This window comes from Panthera pardus, unplaced genomic scaffold, assembly GCF_024362965.1.
Source record: "Panthera pardus isolate Hobbes unplaced genomic scaffold, ASM2436296v1 HiC_scaffold_13, whole genome shotgun sequence".
In the NCBI taxonomy this organism is placed as follows: Eukaryota; Metazoa; Chordata; class Mammalia; order Carnivora; family Felidae; genus Panthera; species Panthera pardus.
Genome location: NW_026526688.1, coordinates 203,218,523 through 203,243,237, shown reverse-complemented (window position 1 = coordinate 203,243,237; position 24,715 = coordinate 203,218,523). Strand labels below are relative to the sequence as shown.

The 24,715-nt window shown below is 51.7% G+C and overlaps 1 protein-coding gene and 1 long non-coding RNA gene across 6 annotated transcripts in view; one reads left to right on the top strand and one right to left on the bottom strand.

The window, feature by feature from the left end:
* Positions 1-1,573: 1,573 nt before the first annotated feature.
* On the bottom strand, positions 1,574-3,699 carry LOC109269765 (uncharacterized). The gene is made up of 2 exons (XR_002081256.2): positions 3,138-3,699; positions 1,574-2,743 (listed from the first exon to the last, which is right to left on the bottom strand). It is a non-coding gene; the product is annotated as an uncharacterized LOC109269765 (long non-coding RNA).
* A 90-nt stretch (positions 3,700-3,789) lies between these two features.
* Positions 3,790-24,715, top strand: part of RNF4 (ring finger protein 4) — a 30,940-nt gene continuing 10,014 nt past the window's right edge. For 3 of the 5 annotated variants that reach the window (XR_008421884.1, XR_008421883.1, XM_019453874.2), the window contains exons 1-4: positions 3,797-3,932; positions 16,224-16,378; positions 19,425-19,539; positions 22,072-22,151. Coding sequence is in view for 2 of the 5 variants with exons in the window: in XM_019453874.2 (XP_019309419.1) it covers positions 16,370-16,378; positions 19,425-19,539; positions 22,072-22,151 (204 nt within the window). In the remaining 3 variants the exon portion in view is untranslated. Of the gene's footprint in view, positions 3,933-6,230; positions 6,252-16,223; positions 16,379-19,424; positions 19,540-22,071; positions 22,152-24,715 lie in introns of those variants that run through there. The other 2 variants (XR_008421885.1, XM_053901777.1) reach the window with 2 other exon arrangements.

Here is a 24,715-nt window from a genome sequence, read left to right as displayed (position 1 = left end):
CGACATCCAGAGGAAGAAGGGTCATCTCTCCCTGGTGGCCAGCTCAGGAGGGTTCTCTGTCCTCGAAGCCTTGTGCGAACATCTGCTCCAGTTCACTGGCCTGAATCGAACATGCTCTGCCAACCCAGATCCCAGGGTGGCGGGAGGTCCGTATGGGTGCCCAGAGCAGGCACCGTGGCAGGCGGGGAGGATAGCCCTTCACACCTCTCAGATCGGCTCCTGGAGCAGAGGGAAGAGGTGCTAGCCCAAGACATTTGTGGTGCTGTTGGCAGCGATGCTGGTTGGCAGTCCACACCAAGGTCCATACCTGCCCTCTTGGACCAGGCAGCAGCTCAGAGCTGCCTTGAGAGTACATGGGACTCCTGCCCCATACAAACCCAGGTGGGAACAGGCCTTGGGCCATCCCGAGTTTGTAGCCTGAGGGCAGGCCTCGTGTCGTGGATTAATGGCAAAATGTCTCCAGCCCCAATGTGAGCATGTCCGGGGTGGCCTGCTGGGATGAGACACTATATGAGGACAGCCACTTGTCCCAGCGGAAGCCCTCCCCACCCGTCCTACAAACCAGCAAACCAGCAGAACCCGACATGTGAGGCCAGCCAGAACCGGAACACTCCCCCTGCCCCCACTAACTTGTAGCTTCCTTGGCAACAATAAATGCCTATTTGTTCAAAGCACTGAGCTTTGAGGTTTGTTCAGAAACAACAGCTGTCTGGCCGACCCTCCAGAGCTGATGGCCTTCGTTTACCGAGGCCTCCCCTACCTGCGTGAGCCCTTTTGAGAGAGAACCAAACTGCCCCTGGAAAGAGGACCAGCCAGGAGAGATCAGGTCCAGCTGATGCTGAGAAAGCACTCTCTGGACCACCCAGAGAATTCACATCCTGCTTCAGTGTAATTTCTGCATAAGTACAGCCAGAAGACCCTCACTGACAGTACCTGAAACTCACTTGGGCTGGGGTTCTTTTGAGATAGTTAACGAGCAGATTCTCAGACCTCATCCACGGGGATTTGGCTGGTCTGATGCCCAGGAATCTACATTTAGCTGTGTGGCACTTGGAAACAATAAGGTCCCAGTCTCTTCTCTAAGCTAGAAATATTCAGGGCCACAGGCATTATCTGTGAGGGAGCCAGGGATGTCCACACCACAAGTTCAGTGCCAAGTGATGTTTGCAGAGAACTTGAAGGCAGCTCCTGAGCATGAAAAGTGATATTTGTTGTAACTTTGTTTTTCAATATCACATCGTTTATTTTTCACTAACTTCAAATTTTATTTTGATTTTTTTTTTAGGTAGGCTCTGCACCCAGCATGCAGCCAAACGCGGGGCTTGAACTGATGACCCTGAGATCAAGACCTGAACTGAGATCAAGAATCAGACTCTTGATGGTTCAGTCGGTTGAGTGTCTAACTTGATTTTGGCTTGGGTCATGATCCCAGGGTAGTGGGATCAAGGTCTATATCAGGCTCCACACTGAAAGCCTGCTTAAGATTCTTGCTCTCTCCCTCTGCCCCTCTTCCCCAATTGCACTCTCTTTCTCTCTAAAGTAAAACATAATAAAAATTTAAAGAGTCAAGATGTTTAACCAACTGAGTCAGCCAGGCACCCCAACTTTTTTTATTTTTTTAAGTAGGCTCCACATTCAGTGTGGGGTTCAAACTCATCGCCCTGAGATCAAGAGTCACATGTTCTACAACCGAGCCAGCCAGATGCTCCCAGCATCACACTACCTGACGTATTAAAGTTACAAATAGAAAACCCTAGCTATTCTTTAGGCTGTGAAATTCAAGTTACTAATCTTATCTATAAATCTATAACTATCATTTTGATTAGCTGTGTATGGTTGGTTCCACTCCTTTAACATTTTAAATTACATTTTAACATGCAGAATCTAAACTTCTTTTTTTAGCATTTCCGTTGTCTGCCTTATCAAGTATTTAAAAATTCTGGGGCGCCTGGGTGGCTCAGTTGGTTAAGCGTCCAACTTCAGCTCAGGTCATGATCTCACGGTTCGTTGTGGGAGCCCCACATCAGCCTTCGTGCAGACGGTACAGACACTGCTTTGGCTCCTCTGTCCCCCCTCTCTCACTGCCCCTCCCCCACTCGTGTGGGTGCTCTCAAAAATAAATAGTAAAAACATTAAAGAAGTATAAAAATTCCTAAAGATACATTAAGGTCTCATTTATCTTAAATTTGTAAATTTCCTTTAGTATCCCAATTATGATCACAAACTAAAGTCTTGTGCCTTCCAACTTAGAATCACTATCAAAATCAGTATGTTTCAAACTCAACATGTTTCACACAGAATCAGACTTATTGGATACCCTACCATACCAAATTCCTTTACAATTACATGAGTAGCAAACAACAGAGACTGTTTGTAAACTCAACACAAAACCATTAACGCTCTGGCTTTGATCTGCTTAATTTCCATACATGACTCAATCTTCCGGGGAGAAGACCCCCTCCTACTAAACTGTCCATCCCAGGCATTTGGAGTGACATCCTCATTGCCTGAGGGTGTCCAGGGACCACACGTGATGGCCATGACCTGATCTGGGTACTCTCAGAATAGGAGGGACAAGCTAGGCTTTCTTTTGCCAAATCCATGTCCAAGTGCAGTTCTGGAAGCTGAAGTCAAGGAATCCACCACCGGCTTTTCACTCCGGGTTCTGATCTGCAGCACCTCTCAGGGCCTGGCATGCACCTGTGCTGGTCTGTGTGGAGCCCTTCAACCGTCCACCTTCTTCCTGTGAGGCAGATACTGTACAGTGACTATTCCCGTATAACAGGTGAGGGGACTGAAACGCGCTTAAAACAACGGAGCATTCAAACTCAGACTCGGCAGGAAGGGTCCAGAGCCTGTATTCTTAACCCCCCGAGTTGCACCAGGCGCCCCAGGGGGAGCTCCAGGCCTTTGCCTGGGCCCTGGCCCCTTTGTGGGCCAGAGTGCTCCTCTGGGGGTGCAGTCCTTCCTTTCCTCGCACCCATTGCCCTCGGGATAATCCAGACTCAACTTGGCATCTGGGTCCTCCACAGTCTGACTCTTGCACCCCCCCCCCGACTCCCCACCTCTGCTCCTCGCACAAAGGGTAGCCTGCAGTCTCCTGGACATGCCAGCCTCTCTCTCCCCACCCAGGCTACCTCTTCTGAGAACTCTCTCCTTCCTTCTAGTCCTTTCAGTTCCCAGCTCCGAGGTCGCTTCCTCCAGGGGGCCCTCCCAGACGTCCTGGTTGAGTGCCTCCTCCGGGTTCCCGCAAAGGGGCCAGGCTGTGCTTCCTTCCAGTTTTCACTGCCAGCCTAGTAAACAGTCCGGGAACACTGGGACCAGACGCTGGCCCACGACCTGGCACGTCGGGTCGCGAGGGCCCTGGAGTTCCTGCAGATTCAGGCCCGGGTTTTGGCCAGTAGCAGAGAGCTCGGGAGCGTTCACAGGAGAGAGAACTGAGGCCCGAAGCGGGATGGGAGTGGGCCCGGTACGCGGGCCGGCTGGCCTGGAATAACGCCCAGCTCCGCTCCGTCCGCCGGCCGCATCCGCCCGGTATCAGAGGGCCCGGAACCGGCCGCCGCTCTGCAAACCACAACTCCCGAGAGGCCTTGCGCACCGAGGGGGCGCAGATCGCCTCTCTCGCGGGAAGGCGGGAGCTTGAGTCGCGAGCGCGGGCGGAGCCGGAAAGAAGCGCTTTTCAAAGCGGTAATAGATGGTTTTCTTATCCAATAGAATTGAAAACATACCTCCTGCACCGGTAGACCACGGGAGTACGAGGAGCGGCGGCCAATGGGAACGCACCGGGGGTGGAGCCGAGGCCTCCGGAGCGGAAGTGGATCGCTGCTGAGGCGGCGGCGTCTTGCTGGAGGGTTTCTCCTCCGTGGTTTCCGGAGGTGCTTCTTCGCCGGACTGCGTCGGCGTTGGCTGCTGCCGGGCCAGACCGGCTCCAGGTAAGCCTGGCTTCACGGAGAGGGGGCGGCCGGCCAGAGCCGGGCGGGTGTGGGGTTCGGGCGGCTTCGCGGCCTGCAGAGGCCTCGGCGCGGCGGCCCTCCGGAGCGCAGCCAACCCCCCTCGGGCCGGACGCCCGGCCGGGCCTCCCCCGAGCCCGCGAGCCCGCCCAGCTGTCCGCGTGGCTGCGTGAGCCCGGCGCGGCGCAGGCGACGGACGTACGAACGCCTCGCTGAGGGCCTCCGCCGCCCCGGCGGGCTGCGGTCCCAGCGTTTAGTTGTAGCGCAGCTGGAGAAACCGAGGCTGGGGTGGGGGGCGGACGCGCCCAAGGTCACTCGGGGAGGCGGACAGGGCGGCAAGGGCCGTTCAGGGGAGGCCCCGGCCAGCTTTTTGTTCCCCGCTGACGCCGCCTCCTTTGTGTGCTCGCGCCGCCGCCCCGCCATCGTGGGCCTGCCAGTCCTCCCGGGCCGCGTGGCGGAGCCTGCAGGGCCTCGTGGGGCTGGGGGCGGCGGGGGCTGGTCTTGGGAGCGCCCACCTGGGCCTGAGCTCCGTGGGTCCTCGGCTTCCGGTCGCTGGGGACCGCTCGTGTGCTGAAGCCCGCGGCCGGCCCCGCCCCTCGGGCGCCTGCACCCCCGCCCGCATCCCCGGCGCGCTGGTGGCCCGGGGGCCTGGGGAGGAATCCGGGTCGCGGTGAGGCTTGAGACCCGAAACGCAGTACTTACTCCCTGTACTCCGCTTTCCACCCTTTGACCCGTCCGGGGAGAAGCCTGGACTTTACCGCAGTAGTCGTTTGGGGGAGGTTTTGGCTTTTGTCTTATTCTAGTCCGTCCCCATCTACATTCACAGTCGTGCCTTCGTTCTGCTTCAAGTTCTCGCAGCCCGAGGTAGGGTCTCAGCTCTGCAGCCCTGCGCTCTGCTTCGGCTGCCGAAGTGTTGGGGAGGCTGAGGCGGTCTGCCCAAGGTCGTACAGTCGGCGAACCCGTCGACGGCAGGGCTAGTCTGGAACCTCGTTTTCCTGGCTGCAGGACTGGCCTTTGAGTTCAGTGACTAGGAGTTTGGGGACCACGGTAATGACGGACAGAGACGCCGAAGGGAATCGTTTTGGTTTTTGGGGGGTGTGTTTTTTTAATGGGTAGGGAGGCATACTGGGTTCAGTTTTATCTACGAGCTTGAGGTGAAATGGGAACATTCAAGTAGAAGGATGTGTTGCTGGTTTTTGCATTGCCTGAACTTGAGTTTCCAAATCAGATTTAAAAATCTTACTTTAATGCGGTGTTTATCAATCTTTTTTTACAGTGAACTCCCCCCTTTTATATATTGTTTTCCTAATTGATCTCCACGAAATGTTAATGCTTTTTATAAAGCATACGTCTTTTTATGTACTGTATGTGTATCTTATGCTTTACACGAAAAGAGTGAGTTTTTTCACCCCGTTTGAGAACGCGTACTTTAAAATTCTGAGCACACCGTTGAGGTCTCCTGTGTGCCAGGCTTTCTGCTCGGGGGTACAGCCCCTTGAGGGAATGAGAGGAATTCTCTGAGGTGGAAATAACAGATTGTACAAGAGACGGGACTGGAGATAGAAGCAGGAACCGGCTCGCAAAAGGTTTTTGGTGTGCCCCAAGTTAAGGAATTCAGAATTTATGTTAAGAGCAAGTGGGAAAAATTACTAAATTAAGTCCTAAGCAGGGAAGTAATATGGTTATATTTGCATTTTAGAGAAACCACTGTGCTGTGAGAAGGATGGCTTAGAAAGGGGGGTGAGACTACTGGCCCCTGGACCAGCCAGGAAGAGAGAAGGGTAGCTTGCTTGGACCAGGGTAGGGACTGGGAACCAAGCTTGGTGCCCAGGATTGCCAGTTGTGGCAAATCCTTCACTGGCTCTTTACTTAAAAAGCTGTTGCAAAGTTCATATAAGTTCTAACTTATACCAGTAGTTTATACTCCCACCAATTTCTGGAAGAGATTTGAGGTGCTACTCAGTGCACATACATACACAAGGTGATTGGTTTCTATGCTGTGTAAAAATGACTTTGTGAGTTCTTTGTGCATATGTCGTCAGTGTCTAATTTTGAAATGATTTACCCCCATCTTTTACTGTCCTCAGATTAGGACTCTTTGAAGGATGAGGTTGCTTCTGTAGATATAATGGGGCTGACTCCTGTTTATTATTAAGATATAATTCACATGTATGTTCTTCTAACTTATCTTTCCTAAACAGCTTGTTTCTCAGCAGGGCTTTGGGAATTGTAGAGCAAAGCATTTTAAGGTTTCCTCTCTGAGAAGGAAGGCCCGGAGCACAGATACTGCTGCATCCCAAGGTCAGACTTCAAGTGTGATGAGAAAACACGTGAGGTTAGGTGGGAGAATGGTACTACAGAATTTCCTTTGGAAAGGTTTTGGCATAAATAAGAACTGTTAGGTTTGTTATTCATACTGTACCACGCAGAATAGGTAAAGCCTAAAAGTGTTTCAAAATAAGTATTATCAGTAGCTTCCTTGCATAAAAGAGAAATTGTGAGCCTGAGGTTTCCCTGGAGTATTTTTAATTATGTTTATTTTATTTTTTTAGTGATTTGTACACCCAACATGAGGCTCGAACCCATGAACCTGAGATCCTTTTCTAGCCATTATGTTTGTAGAGATGTTCTTTCCTTTTTTCCCATGATGGTGGTGTGTTTTTGAGTCTTTGTTTCCCGATGGTGCCTATATTTAAAAAAAAAATTTTTTTTAATGTTTATTTATGGTTGAGAGAGAGTGTGAGCAGGGGCAGGGGGAGGCAGAGAGAGGGAGACACAGAATCTAAAGCAGGCTCCAGGCTCTGAGCTGTCAGCACAGAGCTAACATGGGGCAGGAACCACATAAACCATGAAACCATAACCTGAGCCGAAGTCAGACACTTAGTCTACTGAGCCACTTAGACGCCCCTGCGTCTGATATATTTTTACTTGCAGTGTAAGACTCCATTTCCGCCATCTCAGAAATTCAGCCTCTTTTCACCTCAAAGGGATTCTCTCTCAGGCATGTAGTGAGCTTGATAGTTTATTTCAGTGGAAGAAAGTCACGGTTTATTTCATCAGCATGTTTATGATAAGAGAAGGGGACAGTAAGTATTGGACTTGGAATCAGATTGAGCATGTCGAGTGCAGGAGAAGCAGCGGTTAGATCAGGACCACGAGCATGGGTCATATTATGGTCCTGCTGTACGGAAGAGCCTGCAGCAGGTGACTGACAGCCCGGGTACCAGAGCCAAGTACAGCCACTTGTGCTTTGAACACTTGTTTGGAAGCGTGATTAGTTCCATCCGACAGGATTGAAATCTCAGGGACCAGTCTGAACGTTACGGGATTCGAGTTGATGTGCATAATTTCACCTGTGAGAGATACTAGATGAACACAGAAAATTGCACTGAGCTGAACCAAGTCACGCAGCCCGAAGATAGTACACTCTCCTCAAACAAACATCTTTCTCAGTGACTGTGTTATGAGCCACGCCCTGGCACATCTCACGTTTAAAAAATTTCGCCCTACTTCCCAGTTAGCTCGCTACCGTTTTTGTTAGGTTCTTAACTTTTGTGTGCATGTGACATTGACAAAGTTTTTTTAGTTGTACCCTTAATTTCATTTTCCCCCCATAAGCTGTGTAGTTTTTTGTATTGTGTGGTATATTTTAGAAATACACACGTCTGTAACTTCAGATGAGGCCACAAAGGTTAGTGGTGAGTTGGGGAAGGGAGGTTGGCTCTGTGAAGGTGATGGATGTGATTGGGAATATTTGCAGTCTTCTTGGATCGTTTGGAGCCTGGTAGTTTTTTGGGTGTTTTGTTTTGTTTTTTAAGCTACCATGTGAAGCCTTTTAACTTTCCCCGACCCCTTTTCCATCTCTATTAGAGCATTGGATCTATTAGTTGGGTGCTTTGCTGTTCTTTATGAAGCATCCCAGGTGCCACATTTGTCCTGGAGGCCAAGGACTATTGACTTCCTATTTTACTTCCTAGGGAGAGTGTTGAAGGAGAGTTGAGGAGGGTCTGGATTAGGGCTTCCTCTGCTCATAAACCCAGGTTTATGGGATCCCACTACCAACATTAGTGTCTCTCGAGGATTGAGTTTGGCTAGCTCTTTGGTGACAGCGTGCATCCATTCATTAGCCAACCCACAGCTGCATCTGCCTTGAGTGGAAGGGAAGGACTTGTGCTGAGGAGCTCGCGGAGGAGGGGGGCAGTGCTATTTGAGACCAGCCCGCGTATGCAGTAAAGGACTTCCCTCAGTGGGCACTGCTCCTCTGCTCCCTGCTATAGGTATAAGCCAAAGAATCAAATTTGTAAGCTTCTGACGATACCCCCGCCCCCCTTCAGGACCTGTACCTTAGCCCTTTTTTTACTACTAGATTCGTTCCTCACACACCCTCTTCTCGACTGGATATTAGTTCAGGATTCAGTAGAAGCATCTAAGCCTTCTAGCTGGCTTTTTCTGGCAGGCTCTGTGTTCAGGCACCATCCACACAGGCCTAGCACGCCTGCCTCTGTGAGTTTCATGGCCATAGTGACCCTGATCCTGGGGAAGAATGGGAAGTTGTTGATGGCCTCAGCACCTGAGGTTGATACGCTCCACCGGCCTCTGGTATCTTTTCGACCTTGGGAAGGATAGATCCGTAGATCCTTAGGTTTCTTTTTGTTGTTGTTGTTGTTTTAAAGCTTATTTATTTATTTAGAGAGAGCATGTGTGTGAGCAGGGGAGGGACAGAGAGAGAGAGAGAGAGAGAGAGAGAGAGAGAATCCCAACCAGGCTCCATCCACTGTACTGTCCATGCAGGGCCCGATGTAGGGCTTGATCTCATGAACCGTGAGCTCATGACCTGAGCTGAAATGAAGAAATGGACTCTTAACTGAGCCACCCAGGGGCCCCTTGGGTTTCCTTTGTTATGAACCCTTGCTCGTGGCCTCCAGGAATTGCCTTTATCTGCACCAGGCCACCATGGCCTGAAAGAAAATTGGGTTAGGGGTCATCAGTGGAGAAGCCACTTAGCTTCTCTTCTTTGCCGTCCCAGAGTAGTAACCCTTCTACAAAGGAGTTGGTTGCATGTGGTATCTTTTAATATCTTCCCAGTTGTGAATATCTTCCTGACCAATCACTGGTAGCAACCTCATCAGCCATGGCTATCGGGGAATGAAGGTGTCCCCATGCCCAGGGGTTTCATCAACAGAAAGGTCAACCTAGTGTTTGGGGGGAATTGTTCAAAATCCTGCAGGTAAAGCTATAGAAAAATTTGTAGGAACAGCTTGTTGGAGAAGAGGAGGAGCCATGGTCTACACTGGCTGTGTTTGGGTCCTAGGCGTGTCCTGGAGGTCCCAGGCCTGGATGGGAGAGGCGCAGGGTCCTGCTAGAGGCAGATTCCTTACAGATGTTTCTGGGGCTGTGTCCACTGCAGAGTGCCTCTGAGTGACTGACTAAACCCTGTCAAAGGGTCTAGAAAAAGAGTATTATGTAAAGCTTATCTTTAATTTTTTTTTTGTTGTGGTAAAACATACCTTTTATAATGTGAATTATTTGAACCACTTTCAGGTGTTCATTGGCATTAAGTACATCACACTGTTGTGCAACCATCAACTGCCATCTGTCTACAGAACTTTCTCCTCTTTCCAGAGAGAAACTCGTGTGTTCATTAAATAGTAACTTCCTGTTCCCCCTCCTCCCTTCCCTGGCAATCACCATTCTACTTATTCTCTGTTGCTGAATTTGATGGCTCTCAGGGCCTCATAGAAGGGGAATTATACATTATTTGCCCTTTTGTGTCTTCTTTTACTGAGCATGCCTTCATTGTTCGTCCATGTTGGAGCCTGTGTCTGGATTTTATTTTTAAAGCTCAATAATCTCTTTATTGATGTTTCTTCATAGATTTTCGAAAAACTGACTTTCACTCTTAATTTTGGATTTTTGCATCTGGAGGCTTGAATCACAAAAGTAGACCATCTCTATATCCAGACAGCTGTTCTTTTTTTCTTTTTGTCCAGTAGAAGCAAAAGGCTGTCCTTGAGGGGTCCTGTGTTAGGAGAAGAGGAAAGAAGCTCCCTTGGTGACATCACCAAGCAGGTGTGATGGTCCTTGGTGCTAATGCTCCTTTCAGGCCTCTGAGACTTTGATGATTGCTGGTGATGGCTTCATCAGGGTAATAAAATACATTTGGAAAGAGCAGCTACTGTCTCTCCAAGCCTAGTGTGGTGCTTTCTCTTTCTGTCACATCCTTTCATCTAACTCCTGCAAAACCCCCAGGGGAGACCAGTGGTCAAGGCTGCTAAGCCTCCTTTAGGAATAAATAACTGGGAGAGGTCTGCCCCATTACCTCTGTGCTGGCTTTTCAGCCTGCTCTAAGCCTAAGCAGGAGTGACTGGCTACATCCTGCCAAGCAAGTCTTCTCTGGAAATGAAATGACCCTCGAGATCATGACCTGACCAAAATCAAGAGTCAAACACTTAACCAGCCGAGGCGAATATTTTTCTTAAGTACTGAAGCCCAATTGCTGATGTGACAGTGTCATCAAGGTTCCATTTAAAAAATTGGGGGGAGGGGGGTGCTCCTGGCTGACTCAGTGGATAAAGCATGTGACTCTTGATCTCAGGGTCATGAGATCAAACCCCACATTGCGGGTAGAGCTCGCTTACAAGCTTTGAGGGGTGCGTGGGTGGCTCAGTCGGTTGAGTGTCTGACTTCAGCTCAGGTCATCTAGCGGTTCATGGGTTTGAGCCCTGCATCGGCCTCTGTGCTGACAGCTCAGAGCCCGGAGCCTGCTTCAGATTCTGTGTCTCCCTCTCTTTGCCCCTTCCCTGCTCGTGCTTTGTCTGTCTGTCTGTCTGTCTCTCTCTCAAAAATAAACATTAAACAAAATTTTAAAAAAAGCTTTGAAATGAAAGTTATTGGCAGGGTTTGTTTTTTTTTTTGTTTTTTTGGGTTTTTTTTTTTACTTTTTTTTGAGAGAGAGGGAGTGGGGGAAGGGCAGAGAGACAGGGAGACAATCCCAAGCAGGCTCCGGGCTGTCAGTGCTGGAACTCACAAATCATGAGATCATGACCTGAGCTGAAACCAAGAATCGGAGGCTTGACCTACTGAGCCACCCAGGCGCCCCAGTTATTGGCAACTTTTAGTGCTCAGGCTCAGTCCCCCAAGAGGGCAGGCTGTGCTGGGCACTGGTACATTGCCAATGGCCTTGGGTGTTTTTTAACATTCTTTACAAAATTACAAAAGCTGTTGGTTAGTACACAATGCTCTTTAAAACATTCTTGATTTTTAACACATGTTCCATACGTAGTTCTACTTTTGGAATTCCATTTATGGAAATACTTAAAATAACACGGCAATGATATGTTTATGGTTTTAAAAGGGGAGATATGGAGTAAACAGTTGGTACTAGCCAGTACCCGATTAGTCACTGATAAATGGGTGCTTCCCTGATGAAATCCTGTAGGATTTGTGCTGCTTTCTCTCTGCTTGTACCACGCCAGCATAAAGAGGTTGCCCTGGCTGGCTCATTCATACCCACAGGAGACTGCGTGTGTGTCTCAGTAGCCATTTATGAGTTTACAGTGAGAGCTGCTTGTAGTTGGCGCACAGAATGAGTGGCCCGATGCGTCTGCACATCGTCTCCCCGTAGAAAAATGCACAAGGAGCCACCGAAGAACCAAGATGGCCTGGCACTTGTGGAACCCACCTGGAGAGTTAGGTCTCCGATGTCTGCGGGTAATCGTGCCAGCCTCTGCTGCCTGGTGGTATGAAGGAGGGCTCCCACACCCTGGGCTGCACAGAGCTGCTCATCCCTAGATCTCCCCTGGGCACCCTGTGGACCTACACTTGGGTCTCTGGTGCACCCCTGGCCCGCCCCTCCTCTGTGGACTCTCCCTTTCTTGGCATGGGAGGACCAGCTCTGGTCTCACACTGACTGCTTCCTGCCTGCCTGGCTGTTTCTAGCCATTTTGTCTGTAGACGTGTATCGGGTACGCGGTCACGTGTGTCACTCCCACTAGAATGGGGGGGGGGGGTGTCATTCTCTGAAGTGTCAGTGATGACTTCAAGGGAAAAAAATCCATCTCTAATGAGGACAGAATGAGTAGAGCCTTCAGTCTGTACTGGCCTCGATAGCTCCCTCCCGTCAGGCAGTCCTGTCTCCCACCCACCACCTCCAAGCCACACAGCTGTCTTCTTGCCTGGGGATCTTAAGCCTCCTTACCTCCTCTCTGTCTGCTTTCTGACTGGTTTAGCCTCCCGCTGGCCCTCAGAGCACATGGGTGACAGGATCTTTAAATGCAGCTCTCTGTGGAAAAGCCTCGGTTGTCCTGCCCTTGAGGTGTGGGTTAAGAGGCGAGTCATGATGGGCCGTTCACCCTTGCTGTCTTCTGCCCTCTCCAGCCACCCACACAGTCCCTGCCTGAGGCATTCTTCTCCCCTTCTGCACATCCGCCCCCACCTGGTTTGTTTCTTGAGTAACTCCTGTCACTTGGGGCCTCCACTTGCTTGGTCACCGGTGAGCACCTTCCTGTCGCCCGGCCTGTTGACTGCTGCTTCCTCCCTGGAACACAGGCTTTGTCTGATGCCTCCGGCTTCTCTCCAAGCTTTGTTTCTGACTTTTTATTCTGCTTATAAGCTCTTGCTCTACCTGACTCCCTGTGTTTAGAGGTTTAAACACAGTCTAAAACCTCTGCCTCCACTCCAGTTATCTCTCCTGAGTTTTTGCAGCTGCCTTGGACCTTTCTACCTGGATATCCCACATCCAGCATTTCTAAAACTAAAACTGTCCACCGTCAACTCCTGGTTCCTTTCTCCCTTCTCTGGTTCAGTTTTATGGCATCACTCCTGCCAAGTAACCAGCTAGATACCTTTGTATGTGTGGTCCTTACCCTCCTATCAGAGCTTTAGGAACTCCTGGCATCTGGCCTTCCTGGCCATGCCCAGTGTCATGCTCTACCCCCGTCTTGTCTTAGTGGCAGGGACACCATTAACCACTCCACTTTGCACAAGGGATCAGGCTGGGTACAGAGTAGACAGACAGCGCCCTGCCCTCACAGCACTTAGTCGAGTGAGGGCATGTGAATGACTTCACGGTCTGCCTTGGGAACCGAAGGACCGTGGGCCGTCTGCTGACTTGGGGTGCTGGTATTGTTGGAAGGACTTTCTTTCTGGATATAGTGAATTCGAAAACCTGGGAAACATCATCCATTTTCCAGATTATTTCTAGAATTAAAGACAGCTGATTCTGGCATGGTATTTATTTAATAGCGTGGGTTCTGGTGTCACTCTGTCCTGGTTTAAATCCAGGCCACTGTTTGGTAGTTGTGGGTTTGGGGCAGGTTGCTTAATCCCTGACCATCCTTAGCTCTCTCATGTGTAAAACGATAACCTCAGTAGTACCTTCCCCCTTGTTGGGTGATGGGAGCATTACAGAAACTGTTTGGAAAGCACAGTGGTTTGCACACGTTACAAGTAATGTCTGGGCTTCAGCTGTTGCTAGTCTCACTTTTATTCTGATGGCCTCTATCACCTGCAGGATCCAGAACACTTTGTAGGCTGTGGAGGCTACCTTCCTGCGAGCCCTGCCTTCCCCGTCCAGACAGTACACTTCCACACCCGCACTCTGGTCTGTTGGGTGCCCTCTGCTTCCCACCTCCGTTCTCTGATGGATTTCCCGAAGGCCAGCCGTCCAACTCCCTGTGCTCTCTGAACATGGTTCTTCCAAAAGGAGCGGAGAGATTGGAAATGAACTGCTGGGCTGGGGCTGTGGGAGGTGGTTTCAGAGAGTAGAGGGGACGTGCAGGCCAAGGGGGTGGGGGTGCCTCTGGGGCAGCCCGTAGGACAGGTCTTGACCATCCTTGAAAGTCTAAAAAGTAACCAAGTAGGAGGCAAGAGGCTTAGGGAATAGCCCAGGCGTGGGCTTTACTTCATTTGCCGTCGCTCAGCAGGCAGACCTCCCTCCTTGCCTGTCAGTGACGTTTTTATCAAAGATTCTTCTCAGTTCTGAGACACACCATGACGTAGGTGACTTCCCCCCAAACAGCTGCATCATGGTGTACCCCCGGACGTAAGCTCCTCCTCAGGATCTGAAACATACGCAGATGTGTTAGAATCCAGAAAGTGCGGCGGTCTTGTGAGTCCCTGGAGGCCATTGGGGCGCCTCCCCCTCTGCTCAGACCAGGACGGCACTCTTCCTCCCGGCCAGAGCCTCTGCCCTGAACGCAGTCAGCCAAGGTTTACCTTTACTGGGCCGGGTGTTGCTTTGGGAAGCATGGGGGCCCTCTGTGGGTGGGGGCCATCTGAGGGCCGTCTGGAGCGGTCATGCTGTGTGCCAGCTGCACGTCTCCCCGCAGAGTGACGGTGAGGACGCTACCCCTCTAGGCCAGCTGGGATCAGAGTGGATAATGAGGTGCCAGGGAATCGGACGTGGGCAGATGCAGATCACCAGGTAGTAGAGAAAGAGGCTCAGCCGGCTGGGCAGTTCCTCTAACGGGGCTTCTGTTGAAAACACCCGGGGTAGGGTGGCTGCTGAGAAACCTCTGATCTGTCCTTGTCCTGTGTTTCTTTACACCTGGCTCGTATACCTCAGTTACACCTGAACCGTCGCCAGTGCCAGCGTGCCCCCACACCCCAGCGGGGAGCTGATGCCTGGGTCCGTTCGCTGCTGTGTTCCCAGGGCGGGGGCCATACTGACCATTGAGCGAGGTGGGGAGACGAGGTGTAGAGAGGGGCCGGGGGCGGCAGATGAGTCCCATTAGCCCCTGGGATCCTCGAACACCCGTTGCAGGAGGCGCTGCTCTGGCTCATAGTTAAAGAAACAGGGCACAAAGTTTGGTGCTTTGCCCAAGGTATGAGGAGGGCTTTGGAAGCACATGACCAATCCAGGCTGCCTGGGTCTGCAGATGTGCTCCCCACTGCTGCAGCCAGCTGTGTGTCTTAGAGGGAGGTGCTGGTGGGAGACCTGTTAGGAGGTAGGACAGATTAGAGAGCGGTCTTGTGGTTCCCGCTGCCTCGGTGTTTCCACCTACAAGGCCTTTTCCTCGTCCAGTGGTTCCTGTGGTGCGGCCTCTGAAGCAGCACCATTAGCACTGCCTCAGAACTTGGCAGGAATGCAAAATTTTGGGCCCCATCCCAGACCTGTTGAATCAGAGACTCTGGTTTCAGAAGCCTTCCAGGTGAGGCAGGGGCAGGCTCAAGTTTGAGGACCCCTGTCCTTGTCCGGAGCACTCTGGCCCAGGGTGGGCCACCACAGAGCCTCCTCTTTGCTTGGATTCTCCCCGCGTCCCTCAGCCTTGCCCTGAGCTCAGGGCTTCCCCCACTAGAAGCTGGCTTTTTGCCCCCTTAAACCTTGATGACTCTTGGCCTCAGACTCCATGTATTTGCTTCTCTTTGCTCCCTTGCCTCCCAGTGGAAGGGCCCTGAATGAAATCCTAGCAGCCTCTAACAGCCTCTTCACTTGCTGTTTCTCTGCTTTTCCTGGAATGTCCCGCTTAGCTTCCCAGCCCACAGTTTCTTGGTTCTTCCCCATTCAGCTGCTGCCAACGACAGAAGTCTCAGCTAGGCATGCAGGAGGAATCCCAGCAGGTGGCTCTCGTGTCCTAAACTATCAGCACCTCCAGAGGGCGACAGTGAAGTTGTGGAAAGAGCCAGAGGCTTCACTGGCCTCAGAAGCTCCGTGCCTTCCTGGTTGCAAGGCATCCATGAGGTCATGTGTGGTGGTTCTGATTCTCTTTCCTTTTCACAGCAGCCAGCACAGGACTCGGGAAGGGTTTCAGCAGCCAGAAAGGAGAGCAGGCAGTAGCACATGGGTCTGATCTCAGACTTTGGCATGATGGAGCCCCCAGTACTCTGTGAGGATGCTTGCTTCCTGGGCGCCTGGGGGCTCAATCCGTTAAGCATCAGGCTCTTGATTTCAGCTCAGGTCGTGATCTCACGGTTCATGGGATCAGAACCCCGGGTCAGGCTCTGAGCTGCCAGCACAGAGCCTGCTTGGTATTCTCCCTCCCTCCTTCTCTCTCTCTCTCCTTCCCCTCCCTCCCTCTTTCTCTCTCTCTCTGTCTCTCTCTCTCTCTCTCTCTCTCCCCCCCCCCCACCCCCGCCCCACTGGTGCACACTGGTGTGCATTCTCTTCCTCTCAAAATAAACATTAAAAAAAAGAATGCTTGCTTCCTAAGAATATGCAAGTAAGGAAATGAGTTGCGTAGAGTATCCGGCAAAGTTCAGCGAAAGGGTTGAACTGAGTTCGTTGATGACAAAGGCGGCAGCACTTACCACCACCTTGATATCTTTGATTTTCAGGACTTGGAGATACCGGAAATATATCTGGCTGCAAATTGCCATGCTAGCAAGAGGATGAGTAACCAGTGGGTGTGAGAAGTTGTCGCCTTCCCTGCCAGGTCTGCACAGGTCCCATCCTTCTCTGGAGGGTGGAGCCAAAGGGCACCATGAGTACGGTGAGTTTTAACAGCACGTGATTTTATTTTTTTTATTTATTTATTTTTAATTTTATTTTCAAGGCTGAGCAATTACCTCATTCCTTATGACACATAAACGGAAGTACCGTAAAGGTGCCTGTGAGTAACCCTTGTTCTCAAAAGAATGTGTGCTGGACTTCTGGCAGCTGTGCAGCCTACTCGTCTTGGGGAGTCCGTTGTCTTGGGTGGGGTCCTGAAGACAAGGCTGAGAAGTAATAGTGGGGGTGGGGGGTGGGAATTATACCAGGGCTCTGGTTTATTTAATTGTTTACAACCCAGTTTTCCATTTCCCTTCAGTTTCCTTCCCTTGTGTAGTTCTTGGTCCAGTGTGGGCATAATGGTAATGATCTCTTGTCAGAGTTTTCTGACACTCAGTGACCTAAGTCGGTAAGTCAGCATTACGACTGTTCAGAGCTTTGATCAGACTCAGAAGCAGTGCTGGTTTAGTGGAAGCAAGGGTCACCCGGAGCCCCTGGAGCTGCAGAGAGGATTCCCTGAAAGTCCCCCTCTGCAGTTTATTCCCCGCTGACAAAGCTGCTCATCTGATCTAAACTCAACCCAGTTGTTTTCTGAGATACTAAATTCATATCAGGTGGACCAGATGTGAAAAGACAGCCTCGTATTCTCTTTCCAGGTTCCAGAGGTGCTATGAATGTGGGGGCGGGATGAGACAACCACAGCTCCCAGGGTGAACAGTAGTAGAAATCCTGTAGATTCCTTTTGCTGCCCCTCCCCCAATGTCCATCTCCTCCTGGCCACTCCCAGTCCCTAGTATGCTCCAAGCCCTTTTGGTATTTACACACAAAAGGGCCTTTGTTTCCCTGGCCCACCCTCCTAAAAGGCAGACGTGACTTCCCACCTGGGTCCCTTGTCTGCAGATTGTCACTGCCCCTCCCTTGTTGGGAAACCAATGTCCTAAGCCTCCTCTAAGAAGCCCATACCTTGCCCAGGCAGGATCTGGACAGACAGAGCAATATAGATAGTCTCTTCTGTGATTGTGTGAAGAAGTTGGTTAAACTTCCCTTGGAACGGTGTAAATAACTTAGGTGATCAGTTTAAACTGGAGGCTGAGCCTCTCTGTTCGCCAGGAGGGGGAGAGCCACGATGAGAGTAATAGGACAGAGTGGAGTCTCTGCAAATGTCGTGGGGTTCTTGAGGCTGGCCCTGAGCTGATGTCCACCTGCTGCCTGCCCGCCGGTGAGGACGATTGGAGGAGGAGGTGGGAGCCCTACAAGGGGTCGGTCCTGATGTGGCCGTGCTGGCGGGATGAGGGGTCTCCTCGTCATGGAGGTGCCATCTGCATAGGTTCTGAAAGCTGTGTGAGAACTGGCCGAGTGAAGAGGGGAGGAATGGGTAGCCCAGGCACAGAGGGGCTTGAAGAGCTGCCAGGGAAGAGGACCGCTGTGGGGTGTAGGGTGGGGCGGGGGAGCGTTGAGCGTGCACATTGCGGCAGTAGCCATGATAGGTTCTTTCCATCACCTAGACCTTGGCCAGGGCCCATGGCTGCTGCCCGCCTCCGTCGGTGGAGACCAGAAACCATACAGGTAGCTGCAGGGGGGCACGGCGGTTCTGTTTACCAGCATCTGCTGAGAAATACTAGGCTCTTTCCAGAGGAAGGAAAATGCAAGGGCAACTTCAGAGAGAAAGAGGCACGAAGCAGCCCTGGGTGTTCTGGTGGCCGCTGGGGAAGCCTGTAGACTCCACTGAGGCCGGGGTGTCAGCTCCCTTGAGGGGCAGAGCAACTCCTCGCTGGAGAATTTTGAACTATTGCAGTGGCTTGTCTCCGGGCCCTCCTGGAGATGGCTCCTCAGATCCACTGAAAATTGCTAAACCCACATCTGATTTCTGACTCTCCTCAAGCTGCCATTTGCTACTGAGGAGCCGTTGGAACCCAGCAAGAGTCAGACATCTCTCTGTTGCCTAGCCAGTGAGCGTTGGGCCCAGTGATGGGTTCCCTTAGGTCTTGTGCAGATCTCACCAACAGTGTCCAGTCCATCCAGAGTTTCCAGAGACAGAATGCTTAGTAAGGTACGTAAGCAGTTAGGGTATCGTTGGCGTCTGGTGTCTGTGCACAGTACTTTGCGCACTCTGTCACCTAATCTGTGTGCCAGCTCTGCAAGGCTGGTACTGGGGAGGAGGAAGTTTAGACTGCCCCAGCTCACCCATTTTGAAGCATAGTGGGCCCAGTGCCGGTTAGAACCCAAAACACAGGGAGCCAGGATTGGTTGGGGCCATGCAGGGTGGGAACACAAGGTGACAGGGTCAGGTGAAAAGTTCTGTCTCTTTTGAGGAAGGCAGGCTGTATAGGGCATGTTCTCATCCTGTCTTTCAGGGCCATCCAGGTCAGAAAAGCTGGAGCTTACTGGTAAGCCAGCGCTCAGGGATGTGTGTGAGAAGAAGGCTGGTTCAGAGAGTGTGGACTGCAGCTAGGCCAGCCGAGAGCCTGAGCTTTCCGGAAGGCAGGGCTCTTGGGCAACCACTGGGAACTTTGATTCTTTGAGCTCTGGGGGTGATTGTTGGGGTGTAAACCATACTGAATAGTACTCTAAAGGTTAAAGGTTTTTGAAAGAAAAGACCCAGTTTCCACAGTGGATAGAAATGTGGGAAACTGAGGGCCTTTGGGTTGAAAAAAACAAAGAGGGCTCAATGGGACCAAACACAAATCCAAGGAAGATAGGTTTGTGACTTTTTTTGGTTAAAAGGAGGGATTTCTGGCCAAGCCTTGACCTGGATCAGAGGCTTCTATAGAGTGGTGTGGCATGTACTTTGGATAGACCAATAGTTTGATATAACAGAAGTTTTACTTTGTAGAATTCATATTCACTACGTGTTTGGTATTATTTCTCTCTAAATATTCAGTGATAGGAATGTCAGGTTTTGAAAGGACCCCCACCTCAGGCTGGCTCACTGGCCTCCTCTTCCTGATGAGTTGAGCCATTCCCATGTTGACCTTTTATTCTTGTTATGGAAATTGTGTCAGCAGCCAGAGCTCATGCGACTGTTTCTTTCCCTGGGTTACCCTCAGAGAAAGCGTCGTGGTGGGACAGTAAATTCTAGACAAGCCCAGAAGCGAACTCGGGAAGCAGCGTCCACCCCTGAGATGGCCTTGGAAGCAGAGCCCATAGAACTTGTGGAAAGCGGTAAGATGTCCAGGGACGCCGTGACCGGGGGCGGGGTGGGGGGGTGCTGGTGGGGGACGGTGTGCGTGGGTGAGTACAGCACTGCCGCCTCCCAGCTGTGGGGCCTGGTGGGAGCCACACCACCTGTGCGTGCCTCCGCTGCCCCCTCCGAAATGGGGTGCTCCTAGTACCGCTCGTACAGTTGTCCGCGAGGTCACTGAGATCAGTGCTTGTGAGAGAACGCTTGCTGTGCGAGGGTTAGCTTCTGTCCGTGTGTCTGTAAGACCTACGCGACCCTGGACTCCGCCACTTGAGCCGCGGCTCAAAACCGGAAGCGCACTGGATCAAGAACTGCTTTGTGCGGTATCCGAAGGCCTCCACGGGTTCCGACGGCCTCTCGGCAGGGCTGACCTTCTGGGAACGTGCAGGGGGGTGAGACGGCCCTGGGCCCAGCTTTTCGACTCAAAACCGCATCTCCAATTTGCTCTGCCTCGTGAGGTTCTCCGATTTCCTTTTCTCTTTCTCTTTGAGATACAGAATTTCCCAAGAAGGCAGATCTGTTGACAGCTGCCTGTGTTGGAGTGGGCTGGTATAGGCAGAGGCCAGATTGATCTTTCCCCCCTTCTGCCTGCTGAGGGGGACGGCCAGTGGCCTGAGTTGAGTCCCTGTGCTCTGCATGTGTTAAGATTGATTTCGTGACTGCGAAGCTTGAAAACTGACATGTAGAGGCGCCTGGGTGGCTCAGTCGGTTAAGCGTCCGACTTCGGCTCAGGTCATGATCTCACGGTTCCTGGGTTCGAGCCCCGCGTCGGGCTCTGTGCTGACAGCTCGGAGCCTGGAGCCTGCTTCAGATTCTGTGTCTCCCTCTCTCTCTGACCCTCCCCCGTTCATGCTCTGTCTCAAAAATAAATAAACATTAAAAAAAAATTAAAAAAAAAAAAAGAAAACGGACATGTAAAGGGAAGCAGCTTGTCTTGAGATACATTTCATGGGCCCTTCAGAGAAGTGAAATTCTCAGTATCGTCTCTGTGGCTCCTGAGTTTCACTTCTGTGAATTCCTAAAAGCCTGGAGGCTGAGACCCTGGCCCCCCTGCCATCCCCTCCCCTCTGTCCCAAAGTTGATGCCCCTGCATCTGAACGCTGCCATCATTCAGGAGAGGCTAGCGCCGGAGGCTCCTCGATCAGGACACTGACCACATGAGTGGTCTCTAGGGGCTCAGGGTCTCAGGCTTGACTGCTATTTGGTCCAGCTCTCCTCTCACCGCAGGCCACCTCAGCATGTGCACAGGGCCGTGTGCACAAGCTGCCCGTTGGAGTCCGGCTCCTATTTATGGAGCCATAGATTGTGTCCATCAACACAGAAACAGTTCTGTGACCGAGAGCGTATCAGTATGTGGGCTGTTCTTTAAAAAGGAGGAGGTCAGGGGCACCTGGGCGGCTCAGTCGGTTAAGCGTCCGACTTCAGCTCAGGTCATGATCTCACAGTTCACGAGCTCGAGCCCTGAGTTGGGCTCAGTGCTGACAGCTCAGAGCCTGGAGCTTGCTTCAGATTCTGTGTCTCCCTCTCTCTGCTCCTCCCCCACTCCTCTCTCTCTCTCTCCCTCTCTCTCTCTCTCTCTCTCTCTCAAAAATAAATAAACATTAAAAAATTTATAGAAAGATCATTTCGTAAAAATTACATTGGATACAACCATATATTGTGGTCTTTATTCCTGTGAAACTTCTTAATATAAGAAAATAAAGCAAGTTGGAATATACTAAATGCATCACAAGTTACTGTCCCCAAACAAATACTTCTAAAAATCCTACTCCCATGCTTCTTAGTGCTGTAACAATAGAAGCAAAAATGATCCTAAATCTTCTTTTTTTAGTTTATATAAATGGAAGTTGTCGCCTGCCATTTGCTCCTTCCTGCCGCACAGAAATGCTGCTAACTGTTTGGGACGTGTCTTTTCCCACTTTGTCCTGTGCTCACGTGGACACTGCCATGTATCCTAGGGCTCAAGGGCAAGCTGTGGAACGGGCCCAGCCCATTTTGGCGTTTTGGGGTGCTAACAGATCAGTAAATACCTCCTTTGTCCCACTTGAGAGCTAAATGGAGGTGAAAACGTAACTGATGGGGGTGTGTGGCTGAGCCTGACAAGGTCTGTGGGTGGGTCCATCCCAAAGAGAAAGGCCCTGCGGTGAGCATGCCTGGTCCTGTCCCCACATGTCCCCAGCACTCCCAGGTAGGTCACTGCCCCTCCCCTGTGCAGAGGCCGGTGGGGACACAGAGGCCTGGTTGTGTGGCGGGGGGGAGGCCCCAGGGATAAAGGTGTGCATGCGCACAGACCTCACCCCTCGGTGCAGTCGTAAAAACTACACAGTGCCACTCAGCAACATTCTGGAAGGGCATTCATTGGCTGTCACCTCTGGAAAGGGGATAGGTCCTGAGGTTCTGCATTCTGTCCTTTGGTAGGGTTTAGCAGAGGTTTATACCTGTAATCGTTTCATGCTTAGAGCGGTGTGCCTTTACTTTTCTCCTAATGCTTGTTAAAATGCTTTGTTTTGAAGCTGGAGACGAAATAGTGGACCTGACCTGTGAATCTTTAGAGCCTGTGGTTGTTGACCTGACTCACAATGACTCTGTCGTGGTAAGTGTTGGAGCGGAGAGTCGCCTCTTCCTGGCTGCGGGCCCTGGGCCAGCGTCAACTTCAGAAGGCCTCGGTCACAAGTAGTGGCCTGTGCCGAAGAAGCCCGTGCACCCAGTGACTAGAGCCCAAGATAGAAGGTTGTTTCTGGAAAATCATTTGTTGTGGCTTTGCTGCCTGTGGACAGTAAATGTTTGTGACTGGGGCCTTTCTGCAGCTGGCGCACAAGCCATGTGGGGAGAGCCCCGAGACCCCACCTCTGTAGGCCCCCCTTCCACCCTTGATACCAGCTGTGCGGCCTTAAGTTCCTCGGCCTCCTTCGCGTTGTGAGTGGGGATGTGTCACGGGCTTGTGTGCGTGTTCGGGTGGCTGGCACGTGGGGGTTCCGGGCACACGTGGGTTTACACTTCACAGCTGGCGGGAACGAGATCTCTTCCGTTCCAGGAGGGCCCCCTCACGGGGTGCAGGTGCCCTGCACCGCTGCCTGCCGCCTCAGCTGTGTCAGGGCTCCAGGGAGGGCGGCAGCCTGCCTGAGCCCCCTTCCTGGGGCGCCAGCTACGGACCCTGGCAAAGAGCGCGCTCGCCTCTGTGGCCCTCGAGGAGGGAGACCTGGTCCGGGCGGCGGGCGTGCTGCGGAGTGGTCTGGCACGCCGCCTCCACCACGTGGGGGTACACCGCTGTGTGTGGGTCCCGGCGGCTGCTCCGCCCCTGGCCCCGCATCCTGAGGCTGCGTTTGCCTCTCGGGGATGCCTCTAGCACCTTCTGTCCTGATAGGTACTTTGTGGAGTGGAGCGAGTGGGAGGCAGGCGCTGCCGCGGACTGGGCTCAGTAGCGGCTGAGTGTTCACCTGGCCTTGGGGCGCACTGATCCTGGGCTTATTCTGATTGTGCTTGGAACTTCAGAAGAAGGTTGCACTGAGAAGCTCCAGGACTTCTTTAAAAGGAAAAAAGGGCGACGAGGAGGAGCTGTCTTGACAGATTTAGAGGTTTAGACTCTGGCCTTGATTTAAAACCTATCCTGTGTTCCACACACACACATGCGCGCACACACACACCACCCATCCGAGAGGAGAGGCAGCTGTTCTTGCCGAGCTATTAAACGGCCTCCCACGGGTCCTGGATGTATGCGCAGGTGGGACGTCGGCTCCCAGAAAGGAGCCAGTAGTTCTCTGGAGATCAGTTGGAACTTTCTGAGACAGGTGGGGAGTAGGCTTAGCTGTCAGTAGTCTCTGCCTCGGCCCGATGGGTGTGTTTTTTGAGGTACGTACATGTACACAACTTTGCTGCTGGTCCCGCAGGCTCCCTGGGGTTCTGGAAGGATAGCTTCTTTTGGTGCCTTGGCTAAAGCATGCGGCCCAGTTGCTGATAGACACTTAGAAGCAGTGCCAAGTCCTTCTTTTCTGTGATACTCCTCCCCACCTGCAGCATGACAAGCCCTGGGGGGATAGCCGGGATCCTGCTCGACCTTCGTGCCCTCAAGGAGACGGTGATCAGCTTCTGTTGGGTGACACGCCAACATCATGAAGTCCCCTTTCATGCCTTGGGTATTTTTTTTTTTGCATGACCAGACTGCCCTCCCTACATGGGCTCCTTCGTGAGCTTTTCTGCTTTCTCTGTGTTTCCCTTGGCATGGAAAGTCCTCAGGAGACATGGAACAGGACTGTTAGGGTTGGGGGAGCTGTCCTAGGAGTGGATGGCAGGCCAGAGGCCAGCGATGGGGAGAGGGGGGAGCGGGCCTGGGAGGTGGGAGTCCTGGTTTTCTGGTCCCAGATGTACTGGTCATTTTGGTCCTGGGACTTGACTTAACCGTGGTCGCAGTGTTCCCAGCCATAAAATAATGGTTTGGGACTTTATAGCACTCTTCATTCTAATTATTCTCTACTTTTTGTTGTACATTTTAATAAATTCAAATGCCAGTTTTTAACATGTAAGGCTGAAGTTCTTGCTCTAAGCAGATCTACATGGGAAACCTAATTGTATTAACTCAGGACAAGATGAATTGTAAGTTCAGGGTGACCTCAGGCCTCCCCTGCAGGAGAATGTGAATGGATAAATGTATCTGTTCCCAAATTGGGGTGATCTTCCCAGTTCTACCGGAATCTGGGAACAGGCCAGGTGTACCTCTTCTGCCTTGCTGGGAGTAGCTAGTTCCATATCTTGAAGACCAGAGTCTCTGCTTACCTGGGTCCAGGCACGGCTTCAGAATGTCGGGGAGCCCTCTGATGAGAGATTTCACAGAGACTGGATTTTTCCAACTCTAAAACCCCAGAGCCTCCAAAACCGCCAGTGAATTAAGAGAACTAAAAAATGCTGTAAGGTACAATAAGACTTAGTCCATCTCTGCTTAGATATTTTTTTCTCCAAACCAGCTTTTATTTTGGGCAATGCATACCCAAAAAAGGCCGTCACTGCTGGATCCCAGGGCATGTGTATCTTTGATGTTTACCAGATTAATGCCTCTTTTCCAGAGGGGCTCTGCTAGTTGACGTTCTTGCCAGTGTTCGAGGGGCCTCTGTCTCCACGTGCTTGCCGCCGCTTTGCTTCCAGTCATGGGAACCTGGGAGTTTC